Raw genomic sequence first — 17,434 nt, 5'->3', positions numbered from 1 at the left:
TCAACTCCTGAGGCAGGAGGACCCTGAAAGGAACGCTTTCCCGGCGAGGACCCGAGCGAACTGATGGACTGTATGTCGGAGAAGCAATGGCGCCCACTCCAGTGCTCTCGCCTGGAAAATCCCACGGACGGAGGGGCCTGGAAAATCCCACGGACGGAGGGGCCTGGTGGGCTGCAGTCCATGGGGTCACTAGGAGTCGGACACGACTGAGCGACTTCACTTTCACTTTTCAGTTTCATGCATTGGAGAAGGCAATGGCACCCCACTCCAGTGCTCTCGCCTGGAAAATCCCACGGACGGAGGGGCCTGGTGGGCTGCAGTCCATGGGGTCACTAGGAGTCAGACACGACTGAGCGACTTCACTTTCACTTTTCACTTTCATGCATTGGAGAAGGAAATGGCAACCCACTCCAGTGTTCTTGCCTGGAGAGTCCCGGGGACAGGGGAGCCTGGTGGGCTGCCGTCTATGGGGTCACACAGAGTCGGACACGACTGAAGCGACTTAGCAGCAGCAGCAGCAGGACTGTATGTAGTCCACCAGGCTCCTCTGTCCAAGGGATGACCCCGGCAAGAATACTGAAGTGGGTGGCCGTTTCCTCCTCCAGGGGATCTTCCCAACCCAGGGATTGAACCCGGTCTCCCACATTGCAGGCGGATTCTCTACCACTCAGCCACCGGAGAAGCCAGCAGGGAAGACGCTGAGATAAACCAAACACAGACTCAGAACTCGGCAGAGCAGGATGACTGGCCAGAGAAAACCCGGAGGAAACGCCCCAGCAGGTGATTTAAACTACCCCGAGGGCACGAGTGTCTCTGAGCCTGCCCACGCGCCTGTCCACCGTACTGCACTCTCTTCCTCCTAATAAACACCTCACTTGTGTTTCACTAATTTCCGTCTTCGTGGGGTTCTCTTCTACAAAGCGGAGGGGCCCGGGCCTCGTCACTGGCCACCGGTCCAGTGGCTCGGATTTGGCGCTCTCGCCGCCGGGGCCTGATCTTAGTTTCTGACTGGGAACTGAAACCCTGCTTCCAAGCCACGGCAGGCGGAGGCCACCCAAGCTCAGTCCCACCGGCCCTATATTCTCGTGGCCCTGTCGGAAAAGGTTCATGTCAAAGGGATCTCTTTTTACTTTTTTTTTTTGGCTTCAATTAAGTCGTATTTTATTTGCTAATGATTTACAAGTTGACAATGACCTTGAAGACGGTATTGTCAACACTTTTTAAAAATTTATTTATTTTCAATTGAAGGATAATTGCTTTACAATATTGTGTTGGTTTCTGCCACATACCAACATGAATCAGCCAGAGGTATATGCCCTTTTTAGTTTTTTGATTGACAGGCACTGAACCTTTCCCCTGTGGCCTTGAAGACTGAAAAAAATGGGAGAGGATAAAGTCTGGCAAACTCCTTCATCCTATAGACGGCTCAGAGTCAGAACCATAAAGTCTTCATTGGGGATCACAGGAGATCCAACATGCAAGAGCTGGGGAGAATTGGCAGAAAACCTTCTGTCCCCAAGTCCCCACGACTCGGCATGGAAAGTGACCGCCTTAACTGGAGGACGGTGCCCCACCCTGGCCACCAGACAGCTCTTGACTCTCCAGTAAAAGGAAGACCGCAGACCACACCCGAGGGAGCTGACTTGAGAACGAATGACACGTGTGACTGGACGTGGGGGGCGGGGCGGAGTTTTCACGCTAACCCTCTGTTACTTGAGCTCCCGTTGGATGAATTTTCATTTCCTGATTAAATTCCACATCAGAAGAGGTGGGGGTGCCGTGAGCTTCAACCCGAGTGGAGGAGGTGTTCGAGTTTCCACGAACAATTCTTGCAGGACCTAATCTGAGCACGGATAGCTGAGAATTGGCGGACGCACGGCTATAACGCATGTAGGTTACAGGATCTTTACTCCCGAGGTCTAGGGATCGTTTCACAGACACCACATGCACACATCAAATTAAAACGCCAGCCCGGAAACGTGAGAGGACTTGCTCCCTTAAATCACAAAGGTGAAGACGGTGGCCAGTCAGCAGTCTCTTTCTCCTTGATTCATCTAAAAGAGAGGAACTCCAAGCAAGGGACGGGGCGGCCGCTTTCAGCAGCCTTTGCCTGGTTTAGTTTCTGAGTCTGAGATTTACAGAAGTGGAGGAAAAGGAAGGGACGTTTCACAGCGACGCGGGACTTAAACAAAGGCCAAGGAAAAGAAAGGAAGCCACCTCTCCTGGTGCAAACTGGCACTTAAAGCAGCCAACTCCCCCAAGTGAGCCACGACGGGGCACGGAAGGGGAAGTCTGCACTGAGGCCGGAGACCAGCATCATTCTTCAACTCCTCCTCAGGGGGCACCAACCCAGGCTGCACAGCCCCCAAGGAGATTCAGGAATATAGCATCTCCCCCGCCCTGATTCCACTCAAGAGGGCGCACTCCCTCTAGCTTAAGAGAAAATGCATGGCTTCGCCATCAGTGTTTTTAGGTTTTCAGGCTCCAGACTGAATCAGTGAAAACAAGACCCAAAGTTCCCCCAGATGAACCAGAAAGATGAAAGTCACGTCAGCAGAAAGGAACGTCCAGGGGGCCATCAGAGCGGGAGACAGAGGGACAAAGGTCTGTCCGCTGCAACCCGAATCAGCCCAAACCCACCAGAGCAGCCCACGGGCCCACTTGTCCAAGTCAGGGAAACAGGCAAAGGTTCCGTTACATACTGTGCTCTAAGCAGGTGGTTTGGAGAACCAACATGGAGGGGAGGCGTGTGGCCAGATGCTGGCCCAGCCCCGGGCGACAGCAAGGTGGGCACCTGGCAAAGACAGGACGGAGCAGCTGGCATGTCCCGGCCACCCCTCCCGCCCCCGGCTCCGGTCTCTCCTGTCTGACTCAGCTCGCGGTCTGCAGCAGGGAGCTTGCCTGAGAGAAGCCCCGCTCTACCTATCCGGATGGAAAGTTCGCTCTCGGGGAAGAGCATCCTGGCACCCTCCGCGTCGGACTTCTTCGTCAGCAGGGGGTCCAAATTCAGTGCCAGGGCCGTCTGCGGGTCTTCCGCTGCACCCTGAAATGAGAAGCAGGGCATCACTATAGCACCTCCTCTGCCGTCATCCCCCAGTCCTTCCGGCTCCCAGGGACCCAGGCAACCTGCTCATCTCCACTGAGGGCACCGGCTGCCTGGGTCAGACCCAGCTGCCAGGCCGGGAGGAGCCGTGAGCAAGGCCACAAGCTTTCTGGCTGCAGAACTTTGGGGATGACAACAGTTGGGATCGGAGGCGACCGTGCTGACCCCAGAAACGGGAAAAACAAACACTGGGAAAGAGCAGGTCAAACACCAAAGCCCTCTCTCCTCTCACCACAGGGCAGAGGGCAGAAGGGACTCAGTTCCTGAACCATCAAAAGAAGCCTGGACGCCAGGTCCGCCCAGTGGTGGCCTCAGTACAGGAACCAAGGTCAGCAATTTCCAGGAATTCAGCATCTTCCGGTTTCTCATGACATCAAAAGAGGAGGAGAGGCAAACAGAAGCATCTCAAAAGAAGGAAAGGGAGAGTCCTGGAGGACACAGCACATCTAAAGTTAAGCCCAGTTGGCCTTAAATCACATCAGCCTTCTGCTTTGTCCATCACCAGTTATTTTGACTCTTCTTTGCATTTGTTGAGCAAAGTCTTGATTTTGATCTTCACGTTTACTGAACAAATATTTACTGACTGTCAACTTTCTGGACACCTGGTAAACTACCCAGTTCTAGCTCTTATGGAGCTTACAGTCCAGCGAGGGGCAAACCAGTGAGTCTACAATGGGGCTGTGAGTCTGTCTTCCAAAGACATCGACGGGACCCCTAGGACCTAAGGGAAGGTGAACAGAATCATCTCAATGGCAAGGAAGCAGCAGATATCTTCTGAAAACCAGGCAAAATAGTTCCAAACAAATGGAAGTTTCCATTTAAAATGTGTGTACCTCAAAATGCCAAATACTGTATGAGTCCACTTACGTGAAATACCTAGTTTAGGCAAAATCAGAGACAGAAACTAGAGGTTACCAGCGCTTCCCTGGGGGCTCAGATGGTAAAGAATCTGCCTGCAATGCAGTTAGCCCTGGGTTTGATCCCTGGGTCGGGAAGATCCCCTGGAGAAGGGAATGGCAACCCGCTCCAGTATTCTTGCCTGGAGCATCCCATGGACAGAGGAGCCTGGCGGGCTACAGTCCATGGGGTCGCAGAGAGCTGGACATGACTGAGCAACTGACACTTTCACTTTTTCACTTTCAGGGGCTGGGAAGGAGTGGGGAGTTACTGCTCAACAGTCACAGGGCTCCTGTTTGGGGTGATAAAGTTCTGGAGGTGGACGGTGGCGACGGCTGCACAGCAGTCTGAATGCAATCACTGCCATGAGTTATACACTTTAAATGGTTACAGTGGCAGATTTAACGTTATGTATATATTATACCATAATTTTAAAATAACAATGCAATATGCGAAACAGAATGGTACACTTTGGGTGAGCATCCATAAAGCTGGTAAAAAGAAAAAAAAAATAGCCAACTTAGTGGAGTAAATAAATAAATAAAATGTGTGATCTCAAAGGGGAGAAAAGAAGGTTTAATCACCCAATCATGGAATGCATCTGTTTATAAGCAAGTGCTAAATCTGTTTTCTTGGGTAAGTTTCAGAGGGGAATCTCACAAAAGAGATGCCTAGCTGTATCTTGCATAAAGACACACACACACACACCTTCTTGCTCATCAGGGATCAGAAAGAGAAATGATTCGGGTGTTTTACTTCATTATTTCTGTCCAACTAAAGGTAAAAAGTGAAATATAAACCCTTCCTCTCACGTCCTCTGACTCCTCCAATATATTTCTGTTGTCCTCATCATTTATTTACAATGCCCTTTATAGGGCCCTTTTCAAAACTGAAGTAGAGTTGATTTACAATGTTAATTTGTCTTGTGCAGCAAAGCCACTCAGTCACACATATATACATGCTTGGTTTCATATTCTTTTCCATTATGGTTTATCACAGGGCATGGAATAGAGTTCCCTTTTCATGCACTTTAATAAAGACGCTGACACCTCCTTTAACCTTGTTTTAAAATGGAAGGGGAAAAAAGCCTTGTGGCACTGTGCGAGCCGCCCTCATTGAAGTTCTTAGGTCCCCCCCCCCGCCGCCCCGGAGAATCCTAGGGGCAGCGGGCTCTCATCTGCGATGTCGCTGGGAGGGGGCATCAAGAGAGCATCCCGCTGAAGGGTCAAGGCTGACGACGCAGCAGATGGACGACCCCTGGGGACAGAAGGGCCTTGGAGCAGGCCGGCCCCGCCCTGCCCCCAGCGACAGCTGGCGTCCGTGCCACGTGCCGAGGGCCACGCAGTCTCAGCTCTTTGTCCATAAGCTTTAATTATTTCTCATCCTACATTTCACACTGACATCTGAGGCACCACCACGGCCATAAGATGTTTCCCCTGGAAAGCCTCTGCCTCAACTGGTGTTTCTTCCTTTGTCTTGCTTCTTTTTACAACGTGACTGAGGCAGAAGCGGGGCAAGGATGTGGAAAGGGAACCACTTCATTCCAGCAGAGATATGGCCGCCTTCATCCACTTGGGGTGGCTGCTTTGATGGGGGGTGGGCGGCGATGGGTCAGGTACAGCCGGGAGAGACCCTGGTTTTAACTGAGAACAGTGGCTTTCAGCTGGGGTGACTCTGCTCCCCACGGGACATTTGGCAACGGGTGCTTTGTGTGTGGGGTGGGGAAGAGGGGGTGCAGGCATCTAGTGTGGAGAAGCCAGGGATGCCACCGAACACCCAACAAAACGCAGGGCGGCCCCCACCACAGAGAGTGACCCGGCCAGATGCCAACAGTGTTGAAGCTGAGACACTCCGCTTTAGAAGGATGAGAACGCTCACGACCTTTCTTTATTGCTAGCCATGCTGAGAACGCACAGGCCCTCTCTTTACTGTCAAGATAAGAACTTTGCTGCTTCCTCCAGGAAGTCTGCCTGCCTTCAGGTATTTGGCAAATTTTTATTAAGTATCAACTGCACACCAGAACCAGTCTAGGTCCTGATGATTCAAAAGAGCCAAGTCCCCTGTCCCGCCAGAGACAGACAAGAAACTCACAATATACTATAAAACCGAGGGCTGGTCGGGATAATGTTGATTAGAGAAATAAATCATCACCATAGTGACATAGCACAACTGTTTTAAGTTCTGGGCTCCAGTAAGTAAGTAAGTACTCACTGTTGTAAGTACTGTGTCAGGCTTTCTTCCAGCATCTCATTATGAAGTGCAAAGCTGGAGGGCTCCTCCAGACACAGTGCTGAGAGAGGCCTCTCTGAGAAGGTGGCATCTGAGCAAAGACCCGAATGGAAGGGAAGAAGCCATACGGACTTCTGAAGGTGGGGTTTCAGGCCAGGAGACAAACCACCCCTCCCTTCCCCCGCCAAATCCCTGGACCCTTTTATCAACTACATACCGTTGGTTGTCATTACCTTATTCCAGAGCTGGGGGTGGGGTGTACTGAGACAATCCCACCTCAGCTTCACTTGGAAGCTGCCTTTTAAAAAGCTGAACAAAACCCTAGCAGATCTCGCTTATATTCACCCCACTCCTGGGCACTGGGCCCCACCTGTGGCCTCGGGAAGGCAGGGCGGGCTGTGCAGCAGAGAGCTGCAGGGGGCACTCCCAGGTGATGGGGGGACAGCTTCTGCAGTCCAGCGTCCCTGAGCATCCCCAGACCCAGGCACCGGCCGGCCTCCTGGGGCTCCTTTTAAGCCTCCCTTCTAGGTTCCACCCTCCCCTCTCCACCACTGATTTGGAGAAGGAAACGGCAACCCACTCCAGTATTCTTGCCTGGAGAATTCCACAGACAGAGGAGCCTGGTGGGCTACAGTCTAGGGGGTCACAAAGAGTCAAACACGACTGAACAATTTTCACTCTAGGTTCCACCCTCCCCAACCCTCCCACGGAGAAACACACCCCTTGGAATTTCAAGGAACAGTCTGGCAAGAGACACCTGCTGTGCCTTGGTGGCTTTATCATACGTTCTTGACATTGAGGGAGAGTCAGGAAACCCCTGTGGGGCTGACACCCCTCCTGGCGCCCTGGAGCCGCGTCTGCTCATCCAGCTCGGACACTGCAGTGGAAGGGTGCGGCATTTTTTTTTTACTGGACCCTTAAATAAACACAGCTTCCACCTGTGCTCAGGGGGAAGGGCAGTGGGAAAGCCACCAAGTCCCCCAGGAAGAAATTCCTGCTCTGTAGCCTCTTTGCTGATGGCAGCACACCCCTCTTTAAACTTGATAGCATCGCTGTCTTTCATTTCTGAAGCTGCTGCTTCTTTTTTTTTTTTTAATCTCTGCAGAACTTTTCCACCCACGCTACCTCACTCAATCCTTGCAGCCCCTGGTGCTGAGGTGAGGTGAGGCCTGATCCCTTCCAGGGCAAACCTCTGAGCGAGGCAAGCCATTCTCAACCTTTCACGGCGGCCCTGACAGCCTGCCTGGCTGCCCGTCGGTGGGGCAGTGAGTCACTGCCCTCCCCTGATGCTTTCAGCAGGGCTTCTGGGATGCAGGACAGCTCCGGGGTTGCTGGGTGCCCTTGCAGCTCCCAAATGCCAAGGCAGCTAAACACAGGCTCTGTCCCAAGCTACCGGTCTCCCTCTCCTCCTGCCTCCTCCTCCCACCCCTCCAGGGCTTCCTCCCCACTGCTCCCGCCTCCCCATCCAACCCTCCAAACCCAGCTTGGTACAGAGAGCAGGGAGGTACATCGCAACCCCCGTCCAGAGCCACAGAACCTGAGTTCATTGTCCTCTACTGACCATTATTGTTATTATTATTATTAATGGTTGTAACAAATCCCTGGCTCAGAAGAAACACAGCAACTTCCACCCGGTCTGGAAAGGTCGTGCCCAGAGGCAGGAGCTGGAAAAGTCTAGCACTTTCCAGAAGAAAAAGAGAGAGAGTGGAGAGGCAGGGGAGGGGGGGGAAGGAGGAGGAAATGAAATGAGGTGGAGGAAGGAAGGCAAGCAGTCCTGCAAAGTGCTTTATGTGAAAACGAAAAAAGCTTCAACACATAACACGCGTGCCTCCTTGCAGAAATAAAATCCGGGTGCTGCTCATCAGGGTTGGCCTTCCCAGGTCCCAGGAAGACAACTCGTGTTTCTAGAGCCCCAAAGAAATGAGCCCCAAACGGACTCAGAGCCTGGAGAGCAACCCGACAGGATGTAGGTGTCTGAGGATGGAGTCAACCAAGGCAACGGAAGCCTCATGAGCAAAGCACAAATGGAGAAATGCCACGAGGTACCGAAGCCCCGAGGGACCTGTAGCCCCAAAAACTCAGGGCAATGGCTGGATGTGTCTGCCCTGCATCCCATGAGCATCCTTCCCTGAGTTCTCCTGCCTCTGGCTCGATCCCACTGGGATGCATCCTTGCTGTTAACAGCCATGGGGTGGGTGGCGGGTGGTGGGCAGAGAGGGGCAGAGGCAAAGCAGACCGACCTCTGATGATCGCCACGGGCTTGGCTTTCACCAAACCCGCATGCACACCCACTGCTGTGTCAGTTTGGGCCAGGGCGGAGGGGAGAGGGAGAGGGGGTCTCTGGGATGTCTCGGCACATACCCCTGCCCCATGGAGTGTAGTCTCTTTAATTGAGGTTTGTCAGCGGCTCGCAACTCCCTGATGAAAAGCGGAGGGAAAGGTCACAGCATTAATTGGTGCCCCCTGCCAGCCGCACCCCCTGGGGACCCAGGTGCCTTTGTCCCAGCGACTGCCTCCGCATCCCCACTTAACCCAGACACACAGGGTGAGGTGAAGTAATGGATGCTGTTTCTATTACTGAGAAATCGCAGTAATAATGACACTTGCAAGATGAGCTGAAATTATTCCACATAATGGAAAACAAAACTAAACGCTGGCCCTGATCACCAGGTGGAATATGGATGATTCTTACATAATAGATGACCTTCTCTCCCGGGGAGGCCGGGCGGGGCCAGGCGGGCCTCACAGCACACAGGGACACAGGGTGGCAGGGGGACAAGCGGCGGCTGTCTTCCCTGCCTTGTTTGCCCACATGTTGAGGGATCCTGGGTCACAGCCACAGATGAGGAGAACGGCCATCCGAAGTCCCTGGTCTTTGCCTGAGAGCATTTTGCCTGAGAGTGCTAGGACCGCACCCAGCCCAGCTCACCTCCCTTCCCCTGAAATAGCGGCAGGATATCTAGGCCTCTGCAAGTGAGGCAAGTTTTCACGTTTCTAAGGCATCGCCTTTGATGCCTTTAAAAAATCCTGGCTGAAGAAGCCTGAGCTCCCTCCTCCAAGAAGTGTTCCTGGATAAACTCAGTCTAGTCTGGATTAAATACAACCTCCCTCTCTTCACTCTCTTGACATCCCGCTCAGGTTTCTCTCATCACAACTACACAACTGCAAAGTAACTCTCAGTTTCCCTGGCTGCCTCAAACCATGATATTTTTGAACCTGAGCCCCTCTTGGCAGGGCCCAGAACAATGTCCAGGGACCAAGAACTCACTGAATCGATCAGACTGAGTGATACCACAAAATCTCCAAGAGGAGAGGGGAGAAGCTATATAACAGAGAAGACAAAAAAAATCCAAGTGAACACAAAATATTTAGGCCTTGAGAAAGAAAGACAAGGGGATTAGTGCAGAGATGGAAGGAAAAAGCTTAAACGTATCAAAGAGTGTTTTTTTTTTCTTTAATAAGATTTTTTTTTGATGTGGACCATTTTTCAAGTCTTTATTGAATTTGTTAAAATCTCGCCTCTGTTTTATGTTTTGATTTTTTGACCTCAGCCTGAAGCTTCCCAAAGGCGAGGTTAACTACAGAATTCTAGCTATATTTAAAGCAACATAAGCATGCTATTGCTCAAATGATCTTTGTAGAGACAAAACCTTTTCCTATTTCTGATACCAAATTACTATTCATAATCAAGCCTATTTAATCACATAAAATAGATTCTAAAGAACCACACAGTTCTCTCTGCAAGGATACAGCTCTCTGAGAGTCTGCAAAGATAGCCCTTCAGTCATAGTTCCACGTAAGCAGCTCTGAGCTGGGTTGCAAACAACCAGGTCTCCCACTAGTGTGGCTCACAGAGAGATGGCACGGGGCAGAGTTTTCCAAACCGTTATGTTTATCCTTGTAACGTGAAATACAACTTTCCCTCAAAACAACAATATAAATCTAAATGAAGGCAAATATCGAAGTCCAATGAAGTATTTTCTTTCTAACCCTCAATGATTATCTGAGACTCAATCCTAGGAGTCATTAAAATATACTAGAAAATCCATGCTGAGCCTTTTCTGCCTTCTCAGCAATTTGAGAGCCCCCAGCTGATCTTTCCAGGCAACGGTTTCTGACTTATGGTACCATTTTGAAGAATATAAGATCCCTTCAGAAGTCTGCTCAAAGATAAGATTCCTCTTCCTAGGGAAAAAACAAAATTGTGTTTCAGACACTTATTGTTAGCTACAAAATACCCCAAAACTTAGTGGCTTAGAACATAAATCAGTTATCACTGCTCATAAGGCCACAGTCAACTGGGCACCGCTACGCATACACCCTGGCTCAGCTAACATCACCTAGACTCACATGTGTACCATCTGTGGCCATCCCTGGCTCACCCAGGGGTTGGATGGTCGAGGATGGCACATGCGGGCCAGTGGCCAGGAGCTGGCTGGCTCTTGGCTGGGAAACCTAGATTCTTCTCCATGGAGCTGTCATCCTCCAGTAAGCTAGACTGGGCTCATTCATGTGGCAAACTCGGGTTTCCGGGGAAGCAAGAGAAGGAAAAGCTCAGTGCCAAGTGAGAGTCAAGTTTCTGCCTGCATCACATCTGGTACCACAGTAGGTCAAAAGTCATCCAGATGGGAAGGATGGAGGAGCCAACTATCCCTTCTGGGGGAGATGGGGGATCCAGGGTCACATTGCCATAGTATGGATGACAACAGGGACAGGATTTGTGGCCCTTTTTGCAAACAATCACAGCACACAGGCAGAGATGAAATGCAGCCTTCTCAACCCCCAGGTGAAACTCACACGTTCTCCTAAAAGAGTGCTTCTCTGATGGGGAGCCACGGACACATTCACAGAGATCTGAAAGTTCTCTATAAAAATTTTTTTATTTTGTATTTTCATTTAAACCATAAAGAAAAACTAATCATCTCATATGCTAGTAAAGTAATGCTCAAAATTCTCCAAGCCAGGCTTCAACAGTACGTGAACGGTGAACTTCCAGACGTTCAAGCTGGATTTAGAAAAGGAAAAGGAACCAGAGATCAAATTGCCAACATCTGCTGGATCATCAAAAAAGCAATAGAGTTCCAGAAAAACACCTACTTCTGCTTTATTGATTATGCCAAAGCCTTTGACTGTGTGGATCACAACAAATTGCAGAAAATTCTGAAAGAGATGGGAATACCAGACCACCTGACCTGCCTCTTGAGAAATCTGTATACAGGTCAGGAAGCAACAGTTAAAACTGGACATGGAACAACAGACTGGTTCCAAATAGGAAAAGGAGTATGTCAAGGCTGTATATTGTCACCATGCTTATTAACTTACATGCAGAGTACATCATGAGAAACACTGGGCTGGATGAAGCACAACCTGGAATCAAGATTGCCGGGAGAAATATCAATAACCTCAGATACGCAGATGACACCACCCTTATGGCAGAAAGTGAAGAACTACAGAGCATCTTGATGAAAGTCAAAGAGGAGAGTGAAAAAGTTGGCTTAAAACTCAACATTCAGAACATTAAGATCATGGCATCTGGTCCCATCACTTCATGGCAAATAGATGGGGAAACAGTGACAGACTTTATTTTTGGGGGCTCCAAAATCAGTGCAGATGGTGACTGCAGCCATGAAATTAAAAGACGCTTACTCCTTGGAAGGAAAGTTATGGCCAACCTAGACAGAATATCGGAGAAGGCAATGCCACCCCACTCCAGTACTCTTGCCTGGAAAATCCCATGGATGGAGGAGCCTGGTAGGCTGCTAAGATTCAGACACGACTGAGCGACTTCACTTTCACTTTTCACTTTCATGTATTGGAGAAGGAAATGGCAACCCACTCCAGTGTTCTTGCCTGGTGAATCCCAGGGACGGGGGAGCCTGGTGGGCTGCCGTCTATGGGATCACACAGAGTCGAACACGACTGAAGTGACTTAGCAGCAGCAGAATATTAAAAAGCAGAGACATTACTTTGTCAACAAAGGTCCGTCTAGTCAAAGCTATGGTTTTTTCAGTAGTTATGTATGGATGTGAGAGTTGGACTATAAAGAAAGCTGAGCGCCAAATAATTGACTCTTTTGAACTGTGGTATTGGAGAAGACTCTTGAGAGTCCCTTGGACTGCAAGGAGATACAATCAGTCCATCCTAAAGGAGATCAGTCCTGGGTGTTCACTGGAAGGACTGATGCTGAAGCTGAAACTCCAATACTTTGGCCACCTGATTTGAAGAACTGACTCATTGGAAAAGACCCTGATGCCAGGAAAGATTGAAGGCGGGAGGAGAAGGAGACAACAGGATGAGATGGTTGGATGACATCACCGACTCAATGGACGTGAGTTTGAGTTAACTCCAGGAGTTGGTGATGGACAGGGAGGCCTGGCGTGCTGCGATTCATGGGGTCGCAAAGAGTTGGACACGACTGAGCAACTGAATTGACTGAACTGAATAATGCCAACCGTCTGAATCACTAGAGTGGTCTCTTTGTAGCCAAATGCTATGGCTGGGGGTCAGTGCTTCTGTATGCCTTTGTGTTGATAAGAGTGGTTACCGAGCGGTGTTGCTTTCACTGTTGAGGGCTAATTGTTGAGGGTGAGCTCAACAAACAGAGGATGTGACTCTGGGCCAAGCTCAGGCAGACTTCCTCGTGGAGCCCTGTGTACATGGGGGAAGTTTCCAGGAAGTTCCAGAGCAGCCCCGGGAGTACCGCCTCCCTCCAGCAGTGTTCCCGGGACAGACCTTCCAGAGGCCCAGGCAGCTGATCACCGCAGTTGGAACCCCTGGCTCTTGGACTCGGTAGCTTATTTTTAGCGAAACCTTGTCTGCCACATCACAAATTTTGGTTCCCTGACTCTGCAAGAGCCAAAAAGCACAAGACTAGTGTGTATCTACGCTCTGGCATAGTAAGGCTGGCAAATGTGTCTCTAACAGGGCTTCCCTGGTGGCTCAGACAGTAAAAAAAAATCTGCCTGCAATGCAGGAGACCCAGGCTCGATCCCTGGGTCAGGAAGGTCCCCTGGAGAAGGAAATGGCAACCCACTCCAGTAGTCTTGCCTGGAGAATCCCATGGACAGAGGAGCCTGGTGGGTTACAGTCCATGGGGTCGAAAAGACTCAGAAATGACTGAGAGACGAACACTACTACACTCCTACTAACGGGACATTAAAAATACCTTGAACCTCATTGGGACTGTGTGAGATATATTTCCTTTTAAATGAAAATACACCTTGAGTCAAAGGGGAAAAACACAGCCTATAGGGTGAAACAATGGATTCTCCTCCTCATGGTCTCCCTCCTTATCAACTGTCATTCAAAATACAGTACAGTCACGTGTGGGACGTCCCTCGTGGTCCAGGTAAGACTCCACACTCCCGGTGCAGGGAGCTCGGGTTCAATCCCTGTTCAAGGAACTAGATCCCACATGCTGCAACTAAAGATCCTGCATGCCAAACAAAGAGTTCACGTGCCTTGCACCCCAACTAAAACTCCCTCGTGCCGCAACGAAGGCCTGGTGCAGCCAAGCAAGTAAATGCACATTAAAGAGACACAGAGCAACATCTGCCTTCACGTGGCTACTACTGAGAGCTTGACTGTCCACAGTGACCTTGTAATGGTTTTTCTATGGACAACATAATGGGGGTTGTTGGAAATGAAGTCACGACTCTCCATGCCGCCTTTAGCCAAAGCAACATGTTGACCGAGACACCACATTCACGTCTGTGTGCGGACGAGAGGCTCCTGAATGACCCCTTTTGTCCTGCATGGGCATCTCCCAGAGCTGCCTGTTCACTGAGAGGCTCCAAGAGGAAGGATTCCACAGACAGATGCGGGAAAATCTGAGAACGTCCGTGCATACGTGGATAAAGACTCTGAGGCCCAGATCAAAGAAAGGCTTTTGTTTAAACCTGCATTTCCCACACCAATTTGGCCGCACACAGAACTTAGTCATACTCAGCAGATGAAATTTCAGAGATCAGCGCTCAGAGCAGTTCTCCCCTGTTCCTTGCAGTCAGAATGTCCAGCAGAACAGTTCTCCCTGTGTTGTGATAGCATCACATTTTATCTGGAAAAAAAGACTCAAAAAACTGGACGGGGCATCTTGGCCTCAGAATATCTATCACTTTCACAAATAAGGTCTGTTAATCATCTTGAAAAATATTAATAATAAATATTTTAAAAAATGAGTCAGTAGAACGTATTGTGTGTTTCTCCCCTTGTAGTCACACCAGCTGGAGATTATGAAAACCAAGAAGGTAATTATTCTATCAAACCCACCCCTTCCCTTGTTATATAACTATCAATAACAAAATGACATATTTAGGAAAAAATAGTCTATTACCTTGCTCTAAAAGAGATTTTTATCAGAGCACCACTGAGGAGAAAAAAAAACCAAAAACTAATATCAGGCTTATCAAAAATATTTATAGCTCTGACAGCTGTAAAATCATAAAATGATCTTTCCTTGGTTCTAGGAAGGAGACAGAGGGAAAGAGCATCTGTCGGAAAGTCACGACCCATAGAATGGACTGATGAGTCAAGAAGCCTCTGCCCATAACATTCTGGTGAGCAATCGAAGTACTAAACCAATGCGGCACGGGATGCAGAACGGGCGGAGGCAGAGAAGATGCAGGGGGTGGAGGCAGAGACAGAGTGGGCAGAGGCAGAGACGGAGGGGGCGGAGACAGAGACGGAGGGGGCGGAGACAGAGAGGGTGGAGACCGAGATGGAGGGGGCGGAGAAAGAGACTGAGTGGGCGGAGGCAGAGACGGAGGGGACGGAGGCAGAGATGGAGAGGGCAGAGACAGAGATGGAGTGGGCTGTAAAGAAGCATCCTTGGTGTGGACCCCAACATTTGTACAAACCCTCTTGTCTGTCCCATGGTCAGCTTCTAACTGCCCTTTCTTGCATTATCACTCTCAAACCTCAAGAACTTTTTGTGACGTAGACAGATGGCATCACTAGCCCTATTATGGTTGAATTGTTGCACCCCCTCCACCCTGCTGCTAAAATTCATATGTTGAAAACCTAACCCCTAATCCATCTGAGTAAGACTGTTTGAAGATGGGATCTTTAACTTTTTTTTTTTGGCTCTGGCACGCGGTATGTAGAATCTAGTTCCCTGACCAGGAATTGAACCCACGCGCCCTGCGATGGAAGTGGGACTGCGAAGGTAGAAGTCCTGAAGATGGGATCTTTCAGTTCAGTTCAGTCGCTTAGTCATGTCCGACTCTTTGTGACCCCATGAATCGCAGCACGCCAGGCCTCCCTGTCTATCACCAACTCCCGGAGTTCACTGAGACTCACGTCCATCGAGTCAGTGATGCCATCCAGCCATCTCATCCTCTGTCGTCCCCTTCTCCTCCTGCCCGCAATCCCTCCCAGCATCAGAGTCTTTTCCAGTGAGTCAACTCTTCACATGAGGTGGCCAAAGTACTGGAGTTTCAGCTTTAGCATCAGTCCTTCCAAAGAACACCCAGGACTGATCTCCTTTAGAATAGACTGGTTGGATCTCCTTGCAGTCCAAAGGACTCTCAAGAGTCTTCTCCAACACCACAGTTCAAAAGCATCAGTTCTTCGGCGCTCAGCTTTCTTCACAGTCCAACTCTCACATCCATACACGACTACCGGAAAAACTAGAGCCTTGACTAGACAGACCTTTGGTTGGCAAAGTAATATCTCTGCTTTTGAATATGCTATCTAGGTTGGTCATAACTTTCCTTCCAAGGAGTAAGCGTCTTTTAATTTCATGGCTGCAGTCACCATCTGCACTTATTTTCGAGCCCCCCAAAATAAAGTCTGACACTGTTTCCACTGTTTCCCTATCTATTTCCCATGAAGTGATGGGACCAGATGCCATGATCTTAGTTTTCTGAATGTTGAGCTTTAAGCCAACTTTTTCACTCTCCTCTTTCACTTTCATCAAGAGGCTTTTTAGTTCCTCTTCACTTTCTGCCATAAGGGTGGTGTCATCTGCATATCTGAGGTTATGGAGATTTCTCCCAGCAATCTTGATTCCAGCTGTGCTTCTTCCAGCCCAGTGTTTCTCATGATGTACTCGCCATATAAGTTAAATAAGCAGGGGGACAATATACAGCCTTGACGTACTCCTTTTCCTATTTGGAACCAGTCTGTTGTTCCATGTCCAGTTTTAACTGTTGCTTCCTGACCTGCATACAGATTTCTCAAGAGGAAGGTCAAACGGTCTGATATTCCCACCTCTTTCAGAATTTTCCAGAGTTTGTTGTGATCCACACAGTCAAAGGCTTTGGCATAGTCAATAAAGCAGAAATAGATGTTTTTCTGGAACTCTCTTGCTTTTTCCATGATCCAGCAGATGTTGGCAATTTGATCTCTGGTTTCTCTGCCTTTTCTAAAACCAGTTTGAACATCTGGAAGTTCACAGTTCACATATTGCTGAAGCCTGGCTTGGAGAATTTTGAGCATTACTTTACTAGCATGTGAGACGAGTGCAATTGTGCGGTAGTTTGAGCATTCTTTGGCATTGCCCTTCTTTGGGATTGGAATGAAAACACCTTTTCCAGTCCTGTGGCCACTGCTGAGTTTTCCAAATTTGCTGGCATATTGAGTGTAGCACTTTCACAGCATCATCTTTCAGGATTTGAAATAGCTCAACTGGAATTCCATCACCTCCACTAGCTTTGTTCGTAGTGATGCTTTCTAAGGCCCACTTGACTTTACAATCCAGGATGTCTAGCTCTAGGTGAGTGACCACACCATGGTGATTATCTGGGTCGTGAAGATCTTTTTTGTACAGTTCTTCTGTGTATTCTTGCCACCTCTTCTTAATATCTTGTGCTTCTGTTAGGTCCATACCATTTCTGTCCTTTATCGAGCCCATCTTTGCATGAAGTGTTCCCTTGATATCTCTAATTTTCTTGAAGAGATCTCTAGTCTTTCCCATTCTGTTGTTTTCCTCTATTTCTTTGCACTGATCTCTGAGGAAGGCTTTCTTATCTCTTCTTGCTATTCTTTGGAACTCTGCATTCAGATGCTTATATCTTTCCTTTTCTCCTTTGCTTTTTACTCTCGTCTTTTCACAGCTATTTGTAGGGCCTCCCCAGACAGCCATTTTGCTTTTTTGCATTTCTTTTCCATGGGGATGGTCTTGATCCCTGTGTCCTGTACAATGTCACGAACCTCTGTCCATAGTTCATCAGGCACTCTATCTATCAGATCTAGTCCCTTAAATCT

General features: G+C 49.2%; 1 protein-coding gene across 7 annotated transcripts in view; it reads right to left on the bottom strand.

The window, feature by feature from the left end:
- The window catches only part of SLC39A11 (solute carrier family 39 member 11), a 376,154-nt gene that overhangs the window by 174,843 nt on the left and 183,877 nt on the right, over positions 1–17,434 (bottom strand). For 5 of the 7 annotated variants that reach the window (XM_027518931.1, XM_027518935.1, XM_027518934.1 and 2 more), the window contains one exon: positions 2,902–3,043. In XM_027518931.1, coding sequence (XP_027374732.1) covers positions 2,902–3,043 — 142 coding nt within the window. The remainder of the gene's footprint in view (positions 1–2,901; positions 3,044–17,434) is intronic. The other 2 variants (XM_027518932.1, XM_027518936.1) reach the window with 1 other exon arrangement.

This window comes from Bos indicus x Bos taurus, chromosome 19 (assembly GCF_003369695.1).
Source record: "Bos indicus x Bos taurus breed Angus x Brahman F1 hybrid chromosome 19, Bos_hybrid_MaternalHap_v2.0, whole genome shotgun sequence".
NCBI classification, from domain to species: domain Eukaryota; kingdom Metazoa; phylum Chordata; class Mammalia; order Artiodactyla; family Bovidae; genus Bos; species Bos indicus x Bos taurus.
This window is presented reverse-complemented; position numbering and strand designations above follow the sequence as displayed.